The 15997-nt window shown below is 43.6% G+C and overlaps 1 protein-coding gene across 1 annotated transcript in view; it reads right to left on the reverse strand.

Annotated features, from left to right (window-relative positions):
- Nucleotides 1-15997, reverse strand: part of LOC147706077 (ciliary microtubule inner protein 1-like) — an 84681-nt gene that overhangs the window by 52805 nt on the left and 15879 nt on the right. The window contains exon 2 of the mRNA XM_086932521.1: nt 1539-1620. Coding sequence (XP_086788647.1) covers nt 1539-1620 — 82 coding nt within the window. The remainder of the gene's footprint in view (nt 1-1538; nt 1621-15997) is intronic.

The raw sequence follows: 15997 nt of genomic DNA on the forward strand, positions 1-15997 counted from the left end.
TGAGCAAAAAAAAGATGGATTTAGGCCCAGATCTCTGTACAGGGGTGAATGAATGACATTGTTCAGCATTCTGTCCATCAATTATTTGTTTTGCATTTGTCACCTCAATTGGGAAGGGTATACTTGACGTGGGTCCTGTGCTCTCCATTCCACTGGAGTCAAGCTATCCTGGCTAATGAGGGGGTTAAACCCAAAAACCGGTTCCAGAATGCTTGTTTCCAGTTTCAATCTTTTTATCAATCACTTCATCATCATCGTCATTATGTGTTAATGTATTGATAATGAAGAAATGATTGCTAATGCTAAGTGACAAAATTGTAGTATGCATGGCCATGACCAGTCAACAGCTAAATTGAAAGTGAACTAAGAAAAAAAATCCAGAGAGGGATGGTGGAAAGCAATGGAAAAGCTTAGGGACAGGGATGGGAATTAGGGAGCATTGGTGGGAAGTGCAGTGTTTGGGGAAAGCAGCACTCATAGAAGAGAGCTACAAAATAAAGTGATCCAAGTTGGATCAGTGAACACAAGCGAGTAGGGAGGGGAACACAGGTTAGGGGAAGAGCGCAGGTGGAGGAAGCAGCACGGAGTGCGGAATTACAGAGGGCAGGGAAGCAACAGGACAGCAGGGTGAAGCAACACGAAGGGTGGGGGAGCTGCACAGAGAGCAGGGGAAGTAACATGGTGGACACAGGAGGGGACGAAGCAACACGGAGGGAGGTGGGAGCTACACAGAGAGCGGGGGAAGTAACACAGTGGACACGGGAGGGGAGAACCAACATGGAGGGTGTAGGGAGGGAAGCAAATGTAGACCAAGCTATCTGTAGGGGGCAGAAGCGAACGAACAGGAGAGAGTGCAACATGGACTCAAAGCGCATGGTAGAGTGGCTCAAAGGGTAAAGCTGCATACAACTGAGAGCATACATATTAGAAGCTTGAAGGACAAAGTTGTGGAAAATGACAATTTTTTAATATTATGAAAACAAATGTGCTGAGAGAGGTGGGAAAATGGGGGGGGGGGCTCATGCATTCTCGTGGAGTGCTGTTAGAAAAAGAAAAGCAGGCACTTGTGGAAAGATAAAAGAAGCCAATCAGTAAATAAGGTATGCCCCACGGGAGGGGCACAGACTAGATGGACAGTCTAAAACAAATAAAACCATTGAACAGAAAGCAAAACAATAAGAGTTACAAAACAAAAAGTCAATAGAAAGCAATGAGCAGAGTTGCTTTCCAGGTCAGCTACTGATATGTCCCTAATAAGTCTTTCACAACCAGACAGCAGCACTGTCTGGCAGGCTGCCACCTAAAAATGAGGTTGGGGAGCGCAGAGGAGGGCGGATGGGATTTAGGTCATTTTCAGAGAAGCCTACTAGTCTAATACAAAACACACACTCCTACCCCAATGACAGAACCAATTCAACACAATAAATGTAGTCAAGTCCAACACAGCATCCTCAGGTCTAAAACGAATACACAATTTTCAGTACTTTTAAAAGGCATAATTCATTTTCTCCATCCAAAGATAACTTATTGATTTTTACCTCTTGGTAAGAGTTGCTGAGAAATCCCCAGCTGTCGGGCCATTTCCTTGCAGCTTCCAACTCTATTACCACATGATCCTTCCTGGTGTTAACAAAACAAAGGTTAATTTCAAATTACTTTTTTTTTCAGGAATTGGGGATTTAAAAAAAAAACAATTTTTATGTTACAGTGCGAAGGAAGAAATAGGTATTTTTACACAGAGCAGTATTATTTTCAGTGAAACGGTGCTTCTTGGCTGTCTGCATCACGGCTACAATTTTCTTTCTGTTAAAGCGTGTCTTTCTCTTTCAACATGTGTGTACAGTCGGCAACGGGCCCTTCTTTTATATTGTGAAGGCGCCATCTGAGGTTTCTGAAACACATGGCGGCTCAAATTGGTACAGCCCTTTTTAATTCGTCCCCAATCTCCCCGTTTGAAGCCCTCGGAGGACAAATAGGTCACAGGACCGCTCGAAACGCTGATTGCAGCTCGTTCCAACATAATTTGCTCTGGAATTTTTCCACCCTGAGCGCAGTGGTGCAGGTGTTAACGGCACTCAACATATTTCCATTCGCATCTCCCGTGGCCATTAGAAGAGTGTGTGTGTTAGATCGCTGCAATATTTTCATTTTATTCACCTTTGAGTGACGCGAGGAATGTGTTAATTGTGTGGCTTGTCAGGGCCCCGATTGTGCGCACAGCTGCTCACCGCTACGCTTGTTGTGACTGCCCGTGCCACGCTGGTGTCTGTAAAACATGCTCTTTTGTTCGTCTGCACGCCCTAGAGAGATGTCAACACTAATTACCCGCACACTAGAACAATGGCACGAAATGCCTGTCTGGCGTATCTTCGGCAATGTACAGAAACCTACATATCGAGCGAATAAAATCAAGTGCGTCATCGTTGAAAAAAAGCAAAAGGCGTTGAATGCAATTACTATATTGGCAAATCTGTAATATGCTGTATAACATTTCTAGGAAAGCATGTGTCTGAGATGGCGGCGAGGTTTTGCAGAAGTACCATAACGTCGTGCGGACATTGACTGATGTCGTACTATAATTTAATTAAGTGTTGCAGCACCACCTGCTCGGCAATTTATGCTGTCAAATCGCACCAGCCAACTGACAAGCTGTAACCACTTGGTACCATCCATTCATGACAGACAAAAATGGCAGGTACCATCAGGCATCAATTATGTTGAATATACTGTACTCACCACCCCAACACAAAGGCATTGGAATACCCATCAATAATATGAAACCATTAAACTGTGAAGTATGCCAGGGAGATAATAAAATACAACGTTAGAAGAGGGTCCTAGGGCTAGATTAACGACCCAACAGACACATGCCCTATTAACACTATAAAGACGAGAAAAATGTCTGGGGGTCAAAGAATGCCACAATCTTACTGTGTAAACATCAGAAATGGTGCTGTGAGATGGACAAAGGTAAGACTAATATGTGAAAATATGTGTCATACTGCACTTAAATTCCTGAATTTGGGAAAAAGACACATATTTTCACATATTAGTCTTACCTTTGTCCATCTCACAGCACCATTTCTGATGTTTACACAGTAAGATTGTAGCATTCTTTGACCCCCAGACATTTTTCTCGTCTTTATAGTGTATGCCAGGGAGAACCATTAAAATCAGTAGAAAACCAAAAGTCAATGAAGGCAAAAGCAAGTATTGAGACCTATAGCGCTTGCTTGATCAATGGAGTTTTCCCGCCTCACATGATCTGCAACGGAAGGTAATACCAATGCTTGGTGAAGTCTTTGTGCAGGCCTATCAACTGACTGTCCGATGAACTGCCCGAAGGATCCATGGACTTGCCCAGTATTGGCATGAGAGGTGGGTTGGGCCAACAAATTATGATGACTAAAGCACCAAAGAGCTTGTTTTCAAAAGGATCAGCTTTAATAGCTTTAACCTAATGTGAAATGTAACTTGAAGCAACTACAGCGAGATGTGCATCTGAAGCAAAACACGTGCCTCGCCAACTATTTAAGAAGCATGCTGATGGAGCTTCTGAAGGGAAATGTTGGATTCACATAGTATAAATGCATCGAGGCAAAGATGTGCTAATAAAGCAAGATAATGGGCTGAAAGGAGTGGCAGTACCACCTCTGAATTCTTAGAGACTTCATTAGCATAATGTGACAACAGCAGTATCTGAAACCCAGCCTCCGGACACTGTTTATTATATGTTATATATCAGCCAATTACTTGGCTTCCTAGTGCTTTTACTCATAGTCCTAAGAGTCTGCAGTTGTGAGACTGCCACAATCACTATAAGCCGTTTGTGGAGATGGGTTGTGTTGAATCTTGGGTTTCTCCTGCGGCTTTGCTGTATTCCCAAGGGGGTGACAGCAACCTGCCATTCAAACACATCTGTTTGTTTTGGAGGTGTCTGTGTGCTTAGTGTATTTACAGAGGTGCATTTCAGTATGGGTAGAGTTTATATGACCCAAGCCTAACCCGCATGAGCCATGGCAATTAGTTCATCTGCTGGCGGATCTGTAGCCCCCGCCGCTGTACGTGGTTGAAGGGTACAACTATTTTACTAGGTATTAGTTTGTGCAAATGGTGGCATGGTGTCCACGGGAGATGTATTACTCAGAGTTTAAATTGATTCTAAGGTCCTGTTACTGGGTTGGTGATCTGTGTGATCCTAGAGTATGGGTTTCAAGTTATTGTCTGAATAGGTCTAAGCAGTCAACTTACTCTATAGTTGTGATTTGTACAGGACAGTGTTTTCCTGGTAATCTCCTTATCCCCGTTTAATGTGCTTCCCAGTCCCATATCCCTTGCTAGTTATCCAGGGTCTCATTTCTGAAGAGCATGTGGCTTTTCCCACATTCTTAGAGTATTTGCACAGGACAATAATCACCAATCTCCGGACCTCCTGCACTTAATCGTCTTGTGGGCCCCAAATGGGCTAGAGTCATTATTAGGTAACTGTCACTTGTCTTAGATTGCCCTAGTTTGCCGAACCTCTCCAGACAAATACTTCTACTGGATTCTGATTCTGTCTAGCCACAGGATGCCCTAGGAAGCAGAACATGTCTGGAGCTAGGCCGCCTTACGAAGCCGAATCTGTGTAGGGGTAGGCTGCCTTAGGATCCAGATCCATCTAGGGGTATGGTGCCTTGGCAAAAAAGAATGGACAGAGCTAGACACCAGGCCTTTGATCCTGGTTAAGGGTAGGCTGCGCTACAATGCAGAACCTGTCTAGAGCTGGTGGTTGCTCCAACAGCCTGCATTGTAGGCTGCACAATGGCCTGGCTGCAACCTGATCAATACATTCATATGTTGGCACAGGGAGGCCTTGCTGCTGCCGCAGATTGCTAAATACATTCATCTGCAGTGCCAAGAGATGCGGAAAGAGTTTATAAGCAAAGAGGTAGGGAAGCGCCCGTCACTCACTTTCCTAAAATTTTTGGGCTTCGGAGAGGACAAGGACACCAGGGTTCAAGACATAAGCCATTGTGGGGTGCGAAGTGACGAGTCCTGGCATTCTCTGATCCCAGGGAACAAGGCTGCTGTGGCTTTCACCCTGACCAGTGTGGTTGTTAGTGAATGTATCTAGGCCCGGACAGAGGTTTGCAGTTTCCTGACACAGCTGGTGTGGTGCCTATTGGGATGCAATAGAGGGTAAAAGGGCATACAATTATGTGGGTTTCACGCTAGGACTTGCCAGAGGGAAAGCAGATGTCAGATGAAGCAAGCTTGCTAGTCACCAGTGCTAGGACCACTTCACCCAAATCGTTGCGCTGCAGATGATCCATTCTCATTGTTTTTTCTGTCAGTGATGCACTCTGCAAGCATCTACTTTTTATTTGTAATAACTTTTGAAAAATGTGAGCAGCAGGGGGTGCACGAGCAATACAAAACGCACATGACAAATACAGAAACTCACTAAATCAACCCTTCATGTAAAATTGAGAACACATTAACCAGACCCACCAATGCACCTAGCCCAACCTAATCTCTCCTTCCTTCTATTCACATATTGCTAGTTAAAGAGCAGATACAAGTCACCCAGCTAACTATTATCCAACCAAGGACCATTAACGTTATTCAGACAGGACTCTGCAACAACATAATATGCCACGTGTGGTGGGTTATAAGCAGATTCTGCAAATCAACCTAACAATCGCAGACCGGGTGTCAGAGCTAGAGCCGGTTAGTAATAGTGATTGAATTTATAGAGGGCTTAGCTACTCGAAGAGTGTCCCCGTGCTATTCGGTCTATGTAAGAAAACAGAAGAAGACAGTTACCGTGAGAAGAGTCAAGTCTTGAGCTTTCTCTTAAATGCAAATTCAGACTTTGTTTGGCGCAAGTCTAGAGGGAGATTGTTCCAACCGAATGGGCTCAGAAAAGAGAAAGAACCTCTGCCAGCTTTAGCCAAACAATCTTTTGGAATAGTGGCCAGATTATTGGATGAACGTAACACTCTCCTCGAGCTGTAGTAGGCAATCCTGGCAGTAAGATAGTCCGGTCCTGACTGATGGAGAGCTTTGTGCATTAAAAAAACAGACTTAAACAGTTTTACAAGGGGGAGCTACTGCAGATTGACCAAATGCTTAGAAATGTGTTCTCATCTCAGGAGACCAAGGACCAGGAACCAGCTGAGCTGCCAGGTTCTGAGCAGTCTGGAGTCTGCTCAGATGATACCTCGGCAGGCCTGCAGTTAATGTGTTGGCATAGTCCGATCTGGACATAACCAGGGCAAGTACCATTGTAGCATTACTTGGAAAAGAGAGAAAGTGCATGGATTTTTTCATGCTTAAGATGCCAAAGCACAAGCCTGCCACCGAGATAATTTGGTTGTTGATGACATTTTATAATCAAATTCAATACCCAATTTTTTTTTTTTACAGAATCTGCTTGGGGATCTGGTGGGGGAACCCCAACAGGCCAGGGACGTACAAATTAAGAGCAAAGTTGTGTGTGTGTGTGTGTGGGGGTGGGAGGGCTAGAAAAAGAAAAAAAAGAGACTTACCTACACAGCCTCTCTTCTTCATCCGTGCTCTTTTCTGGAACCCAGGCAGCACCCGGGCTTCCCTAAGCCAATCACGACGCTACTGTCACTATGACAGCAGTTTTGTGATTGGGAACCTAGCCCCGCCCCACCCTAACCTGGCTGCAAGATACTAAAAATAAAATGCTAATAGCTTCTGTTATTATCATTTTATTTTTCCTTTTACACTTATCCGAGAGCAGTGGGGCGATGCTCCTCCTAAGGTGGAGATGCCACTGCCGAGCACTTCCGTCTTCTCAGTGTTACACTTCAAATGGGTGTGGGTCCTCCATTGGAAGACTGCTGAGAGACAGGGTTGAACAGCATCCTGATCAATGGGCACCCCTTTGCTGAAGGTAAAAAAATGTGGGCGTCATCCGCGTAAGCAATATCCCCGATATGTAGACCAAAAGAGGCTTTCAATGTCAATTATATGTAAATGTTCTCTACTATCATTGTTAATGAGTTTTTCATCAGCTAGTTTGTACCAGATCCGTATGTGACATAGTGATGCATGCCCAGATAATGTTAGAAACCCTAGTTTGTCTCATTCATAGGAGCACTATCCCAGGGGCATCCAATATAGACTAAACCAACACATTTTGAAGACCCCCTAGCACTTCTCTATGAAAGAGCACAATCACCGGGCACTGCCACCATATGTGTACTTCATCACTTTTTTTACCTAAACACCTCCAGCAGCTATGCAAGTCCCTCAAAAAGGTTTGATGCAGCCTATCAGAGGTGCAGCATAAATTGTAAATTACTTTGTAATGGAATTTTCTATTCACTACACTTTCCATAGTGTTCCCAACTGTTTGTCAGTTATCACTCTATCCAGACATTTCTCCCACCTATGTTTAAAAGCACTGAAGCAAGAGGATCTTGATTCTAAAACAATATTATATAGTTTAGATAGGATTCTCCCAATAGTAGCAAGAGTTGTAAGAAACCTCTGTCTCTAGTGGCTGCTGCTCACAACTGGGGTTGCATCGCCTAGTGTTGGATCTGGGCGTAATGAAGGTGGTCTATTTGTCAATGTCAAAGTCTGTCTTGTAATGCGCAAAAGAGTTTATCTAACCATTAGTGAAGATGTTTATAATTACCCTACAACTTTCTTCCCCCACCTGTTAAAGACACCACATCCAAAAGCTAGTGTGAGTCCTGATTGAAATGTATATCAAAGGGAAGAACACATTTTTACATTTTATGGCAATTACATCGCTCAGTAGCAGTGTAGTTTGCATTGTGGTACTAAGATAAGTATAACTTGGTTTTAAAGTCTTTGGCAGCCAAGGTACACCCTAAAAGGTCTTCCCCATTAGGGTTCTTTCCATATGGGGCTTTAGATTACCAGTCTCAGAACGGAACCATACAATTCACATTTTCAAATGTGCTGCCTGGAAGTGAAGCAGAAAGTCTGGGATGGACAACCATTTTTAAACCCATTCCACTGGAAAAGTCTGAAATGTATTCTAGGGCGAGTGCCTTTCTAAATAAAGTGGGAAACATCCTATTGAAGGTATTATACAAAGGTTCGCTTGAGTTTCACTGAAAGGTCTTGTGATAGGTATAATACCCTCAGTAAAAAATAATCTTTACTGAGTAGATCCTACTCATCCAGGAGACAGAGTGGGGACCACTTTCTAAAGTCCAAATAGATTCCTGTCAACAGTAGTGGAAAGTTTGCTTTTCTATTGAATAGGTCACCATTAATTTCAGATATTGGATGTGGCTTGTGGACCACTGGTACAGAAATTATACCTTTAGGGCGTTCCCTAAATTTGCAGAAAGGTAAGTTTCTGAATTTCAGACTTCCCATATAATCTACTAAACAGCTAAACGTTGTCATATTTGAAGTTGTTCAAAAAACGCGAGTAGTGAACTTGACAAATCACACAACATTAATAGTTTATGGTTTACTAAAAGGGACATGTTATGTTAATCAGGTTCAAAGATTAACTCAAGCATGTCCTGGGCCTAGCAAATACGACATGCAAATAGTTGGATGTCCAAAAAAACCAGAATCAGAGATAGAGGGTTTGCCTAACTGGTCACTCTCTCCAATTTAACCATACCCCAAGTGGGTCTATTTCATTTTATCCTGGCCATAGGGTTGGCGTAACTAGCTATGACCATCTTATGGAAGGAGACAGTCAATAGAAAAGCCATCAGCCCTCGTTTAAAAAAGAACCCATCCACTTGGTGAAAAGGTCTTCTACGTTTCTAATAACATTGGGATCTATCAGATCTTTTTCCTTTTAGCCTTTTCAGCCCAAATAAGTGGGTGCATTAGCCCTGGAAACTCCTGTTCCAACCTACTGCCCAATATTTTGTGTATATTTTTACCTCAGTGCAATACACAAGTAGGGGACTGTGGTAGTACCAAGTCTGTAGGTAAAGCTGCTCCTTGACCGAACGCCGAAGCAGCGAGGCAGGGATAGTAGAACCGCGGAACGCGGTGATCCACTCCCGCCGGGACGTTGTACAGCCACTATTAACTGATCTACCCTGAACAAATTATTTCTTTAACTTCTGCAAACAATACCGGAATACTATCAACAGTGTTGAAAATGCTATATCCAGACGAAATTAAAACCACACCAAGATTGAACTGCTCTACCGAGCCGTTGGAATTATTCACAACAGCCTAAGAATCTCGATTTCATATACCTGATGGAAATTAATTCAACCATCGTGCGAAGAAAGCTCACCACGTCCTGATGATGATCTAGAGTTGTTTAGATCGAACCGCCGTCGACCCATTCAAGGAAACTCCCCTACCCTACTGTATATATTTTTGGGGAATACCCTTGTTTGTGACCCCTTGTATATAGTTTTCTTTAAAAAAAATCACCCAGTCACTATAAGCACTTTATCACATGTGTGAGCACCTGAAAAATACAATTGTACTAAAAAACATAAATAAAGTATTCTATTTGTATGCTACCCTACAAAACTCTCTCCCAGGATTGATTCTAGTACCATAGTTATACCCTACTCTACTAGGACCCTTTGAGGCCACCCAAAACCATTATTTTTCCTATAATTACTATAACCCCAGGTTTCACTAATGGGGTACCCTTGTTCTCCATAACTGCTCCTTCATTAGGAGCATTGTTCTTTTATTGGGAGTGCACATACAACACCAAGGTACAATGAATCTGCTCACCTCAAACCTCTGTTTTTCTAACAGAACCTTTAAGCATTGGAAAAGCTCAAAGCTAATCACGCAAAACTGGGAAAGTGGCAAACCCGTTTGCCATTTTCAGCATAGTCTTTAAACAGTTTTACTTATTCCACGTAGACTTGGATGTTATTTTACCATCCAATGTTGTGATAATGGGTCTGGAATGGCTAAATGCCTTAGTCATTTATTTAGATAGGCATGGTTAGCACTTGCTAATCGGATCCATGTCTTAAAAAATTTGCTAAAAAATGGCAAAAGGCTTTGTCACTTTTCTAGCTCAGTGTGGCGTGTCGGAGGTTTTGTACATGTGCACTATACATAAGAGTAGCTTTCCACATAAAGACTGAAAAATAACCAGAGATCCCTACTTGTGTTCTGCATAATTTAAGTGGCATGGTTTGGGTTTTACATCAGTGTTAAGCAAGGCAGTTGATTTGTTGAGATTAAAATAGGGGTTCTTTACCCGGCTTTCAAATCATTGTCACCTCAGCCTTGCACATAGAGGACAGAAGTCTTAATAAAGCTGCAATATGATTCAGTAGCGTGTCATCTTTGAGGGGCATTAGATTTATAAAAGAAACTCTTGTGAAGACATCACGCTGCCGGGTTTTAGATGGATTGAAGAAGTGAATTGCAACAGAAGCCTGTTCTTCAGGTAGTGATGCTTCCTGGTCCTCAGTTCAGTGGGGCTCTGCTGAGTATAGAGCTATGTAGAATTTTCTAAACTGTTTTAGTTTCCCTTCCTCCATATTAACCTACTACCCTTTGTCCGAAAGTATTTTTCTAACATAGGGCCATATGTAGATAATCACTATTTACCGATTTTTAAATACTGAATTTTACCAATTCGGTATTTGAAAATCGGTAAATAGTATGTAGGTGAATATTCGGTAAATTTTACCGAATCGGAAATATTCGGTATCACCGATTCGGTATTTACCGATTCAGTAATTCCCATTCATTCCTATGGGCCTGGAGGCCCATAGGAATCAATGGGAAGCAATTCACTATAACAGATTCGGTAAATACCGAATCAGTAATAGGGGGGACATATTCAAGGGTGGCAGGGTGTCACATTGACACCCTGTTGCACCCCTGAATCGAGCATGCGTGCACATGTGGCACACATACATGCCCTAAGGGCATGTATGTCTGCCACATGGCACTGAAAAAAAAGCAAAAAATTGCTTTTACTAAGGTATTCGGTATTTACCACCAACTTATAGTTGGTGGTAAATAACGAATCCTGAATGCTAAAATGCACTCACTGGAGTGCCTCCTACATAGGAATTAAGGATTCGGTAATATAACGAATCAGTATTTTAAGAATTGGGTAATTTACTGATTCCTTAAATTACCAATTTGGTAAATTACCGAATCCTTGAAACCTGCCTCCTACATCTCTAATCCCTAAATACCAGTCGGTAACGGTGAAATTTACCGAATTTCACCATTACCGACCGGTATAGCCTCACCTACATATGGCCCATAGTCTTTTCCCATTTTTACTTCAACTGACACAGCAGCTTAATACCCCACTTTAATTCTTGCCCCAAATGATTGTCTCATTTGGCCCACTTCAACTCGGGCTTGGAGCAATGGCTGCACCGGTGGCTTCAGGCATCGGGTTCTGTATGTTCCTGAGTCCTTAGAGTCCTTTCTTTGGAGTTTCTACGGGATGCATGGAACAATTCCGCTATTCCACTGGAGGTCTTGGTTCTTTATTGAAGACAGGCAGTCCACCAAGGTTTGGGAGGCACAACGGCTGCAGGACAAGACGTCTTTGGCGCGGTTTCGATGAGGAACAGCAGACAGGCCGGCAGGGCTGTGGCCAAGTTATTTGATCTCTTCAGTCTTCTGCTTTCACAGCACTTCAGTATCTTTCTTCTTTGTAGGTCATTAGGATCTGCTTCTCTCGTGCCAGGGACCACCCTAAATACTGACTTTAGGAGCATTAGGGGAGAGTAGGGTAGAAGCCAATAGGCTACCGACCCTTTGGGTCACTACACCCCGTTTATGACCAATTCCTGTGGGGAGTGCGCATAACCATCGCCCAAGTTATCCAAGTATGCCATCCCAAACATGGCTACTTCCGAAAGTCGTGTCCACCTCAGTTTAGCTCACCTTAGGGTTGTACTAGCCTAGGGGTGGCACACCTACCCGACTAGCTAATTGTCCCGCCTGTCCGGGGGCTCTGGGCAAAAGGGGGTCAGCTTCCTCTTCTGTGAGGAGAGTCAGATCCCCATTTCAAAGGCGGCAGCTCTTTGAAGCTTGCCGGCCTAGGAAGGCTAATCAGCAGGTCATCCTGTGGGAGGGTGTGGGACACCTTCTTCCCGGACAGGATTTAGATCTGGGTCTCCTGAGAGCAAAAGGCTCTCACCCTAGGAGGTCAGAGCAGTGTCTCAGGTGTCAGGCCGGCAGAAACCAGTCAGGGAGCACACCAGAGGCTGGTAGGTTTTCAGGAGGCACCTCTAAGATGCACTCTGGGTGCACCTATTGCTAAATCCATCACTGGAATCAGTGTGGGTTTATCAATATGAGATGTTTGATACCAAACATCCCTATCTTCAGTGAAGCCATAATGTAGCCGGGGAAATCGTTTTCACCATTGTCCAGCACGTTTTAAAATGGCTTCCTTGGTCACTTGCACTGGCAGTAATAGGGCTGACCAGCAGAGGGGCATATCTGCCCATACAGGTATGCCCTCACATGTAATATTCAGCACCTTGCCTTAGGGCTGCCAGGCCAGCTGTAAGGGGGACTTACAAAAATGATGTGCAGAGTTAGGGGACATGGCTTGGCAGTTCGGGCTGGACTGTTCCCATTGGGCACAGGGTCAAGACTGATTTGCATATAGCTGGGTCTGAACTGAGGTGGTGAAGTGAGCTAAAGAATGATGATGGAATCAACCCAGATCTGTGACTGGGGGTGAGTGTCTGAAAAGTTTTAGCACTCCGTCCATCATCTCCTTGTGTTTGCTGTGTTAGGGGACAAGGCACACAGGGATGTGACATGTCGAGTTTTCACTTTTGTCTGCACCAAGGCATGCAGCCTGCAATGGCAGCCTTGCATGTACTTGATGAGGGGTCCCTTAGGGTGGCAAAATTCATGCTACTGCCCTTAGGTACCCTCTTTAGTACCTCAGGCCAATTGGGTGAAAACAATTGCACAGTTTTGGGAAAGAGCTCTTGCACTGGGGACCTAGTTAGCAGGAACTCAAGGGACTTCCAATCGAAGACACATTAGATAACATGTCAAAAAGGGCTACTTTCCTACAGCAGATATAGAATCCACATCTCATGTCTGCTTTGACTATACAAAATGGGAGCAACTAACTCACTTGATGTTACAACTTCAAGTTTTCTCTGGCCAAGGAAGGAGGTGCTCCGCAGAGCACTCATAAGACTGTTTCTGCTTGTTCCTGAATTGTGCCATGAGGGGAGGTGCAATCATATTTGTAAGGACTATTTCCTCTCTGCTAACTTGTTTGTAAATAAATAATAATGGATGTTTTCAATACAACGCCACATAAATTTGTTCTGGTGAGGTTCAGCAGGATTCCTCTACAACTATAAGGGATATGGCAGTTATTTACACAGTACATAAAAAAATATAGTGATGAAGGTACAATACACGTTAACTTGTGAATTCACACTGCACAGATGTATTTTACTATGTCGAACTCAGGCTTACCCTGGTATTGCCTCAACTCTCCATCCAGAACCAGAATGGGAATATCTAAATGTTTAACAGCAAACAATAAAAGCAATGTCTCAAGTTGAATATTGTTGACTATTACAAAAAAACTCACACTTCATACAGTAATGTTCAATGAAGATCATATATCCAAAGTAGTGTATGTCACAGTGCTGAGGTATGATGATGCATGGTTACGTAGGAAGAAAAGCTCCTCTCCTTAATACCAGGAAGGAGCAGGCCACGCGCTATATGTAGCACCTTACCACATCTTCCCAAAATGTGAGCCTGCCGTGCTGTCCATGATGGGTGAGGAAATATGGTACAGATCGTGGTTCACATTTTTCAACGACTAATCCAGAAATGGAAAACTGTGCTGGTGTCAGCGCATATCTGGAATGGGCAGGATGTGTCCTCGCATTGCTCGCTAGGAAATGTAGAGTTGGCGTTTTGCTGGTGTTGTGTGCCAACAACCAACGGTTATGTTCAGGAAATCATTACTTAAAGTAAATGGCAAGTATATCATATTGCACCCAGTTGGAAATTATATTACTATATACAGATAGGAAAATAAATTGTGGTTGAAAGAACAAAAAAGAGAAATAATAATTAATTAGACAAAAGGCCGATTGTACGTTAGGCAGCCGCTTCGAAACAGAAGGGGGGGGGGGGGGAGAATACATTTGAATTACTCCAGCTATCGAGGGAACAGTCTGTATATGATCGTGGCACAGGCACTGTACAGTGCATGATCATTCAGTGCTAGGGATTACATCCATGAAGCTCATCATGGAAGTAAGTATCAAACTGCTCGTTTTTAAGTGACCTCGGGAATTGGTGGACACATCAAAAAAACTATTAGTTGAGATCATTGTAGCTCGTCTACGCCTGAAGTTACTGTAGTGTTCAATTATATACATTTTGAACACCCTCACTGTTGCAGTTTGTGAGTTTTCTCAGTCCACATGGGATTGAAAGTCCCAAGTCTAGTTGCTTGGCATGCTAACTAACTTTACAGACATCACAAGAGCCAGAAGGAAAATGGCCTGTGACCCTGGGTAAATGCCAATTGTAGCGGTGTGAATAAGTAGGGTTGCATCCCTTGGGTCTAAAGTGTACTAGTACGTCTTTGAGATCTTGCTGCGTTTGAACCAAAACAGGGATCTGTCAAGTGCCATGTTTCTTATGTTTAAAATAACATCACGCGGAGTGAAACAAGGCTGCGTGTTAGCGCCTCTTCTTTTCAACCTCTTCATCTCTGATCTGTCAGAGTCGCTCGATGAGGATAACTCTCATCCACCAAAACTCGCTGGGGTAAGAGTTAGTAATCTATTGTATGCAGACGACCTGGTTCTGCTGAGCCACACCAGGGTTGGCTTACAAAGACTCCTTGATCAATTGTCCCTTTACACCATCAGAAACAAATTAGAACTGAATCTAACGAAGACAAGGGCAATCACTTTTGGGTCAAGGAAATACAGAGGCGGCGGTTGGGTATACAATGGTAAGAAGGTAGAAAAAGCAAACACTTACAAGTACCTGGGGGTCCACATGGACAGAAGGGGCTCCTTCTCTAAACATAGAGATGAGGTAGAAGCCAACGCTCTGTCTATCCAGGTTGCATTCAAGACACTCGCCAGACAACTCTCAGGGCCATCCCTGACCCCTCTCATAACTGTCATGAAGGCAAAACTCACTGACTTTCTTACCTATGGCCAGGAGATCATGCAAGGGAAGGACAACAGTCTCGTGAATAAAATAACAACAAGAATATTCAAACAAGCGTTGAACCTGCCGAAATCCTCATCCCCTGCTCAAATACGCCTTGAGTTCGGCCTTCAAGACCACCACGCGGTAGGGGCAGGAGCATTCATTAGGCTGTGTAATAAGCTGCGTAGTTCAAGAAAAGGAAGCCTGGAGGCCCTCCTGTGACAGGAAATTTCCCTTGGTCAGCTAGGTGGAACATATCGGCGCTATTTACATGATTCATTAAAACTTCTGGACTCTGAGGAAATTTGGAATTTGAATTCATCACATCAGGCACTCAAAATCTATATAAAGAGGAATGTTCGCCTCTGGTCCTTTCACTCGGACAGAGCTCAACTTGCTAAACGTAAGCACGCCTGGACAATCATTCCATGGTTTAAGCCAGGGGTCATGGCCCCATACCTGTCATGCACCTACTCCGTGTTATGGAAAAAAAGATTCATGGCCCTCAGAATGGGCAAATGGCCATTCTTGTACCATCTGCCGAGTTGGAAACGTGAAAACACCGAGGTAGCGTGCAGGGGGTGTGGTAGTGACAAGGAATCAATCGAGAATGTGGCATGTCACTGTCCAGTACTTCTCGACAACCGGAAGTCCATGTTAAAAAGCGAATGGAACAAACTGGGCATACGTGCATGCAGACAAGCCATACTCGCATCAATGAACCTGGACAACCCAATGCTTAACATTCGGTTTACTAAGTTTATGACAAGAGCAGCAATAAGATTTTCAACCGGAAATGCCAACAAGTAAACAATGGTCAACATTAAATGGGATGATCTACCCCTTTGTA

Source organism: Lissotriton vulgaris, chromosome 7, assembly GCF_964263255.1.
Source record: "Lissotriton vulgaris chromosome 7, aLisVul1.2, whole genome shotgun sequence".
NCBI lineage: Eukaryota > Metazoa > Chordata > Amphibia > Caudata > Salamandridae > Lissotriton > Lissotriton vulgaris.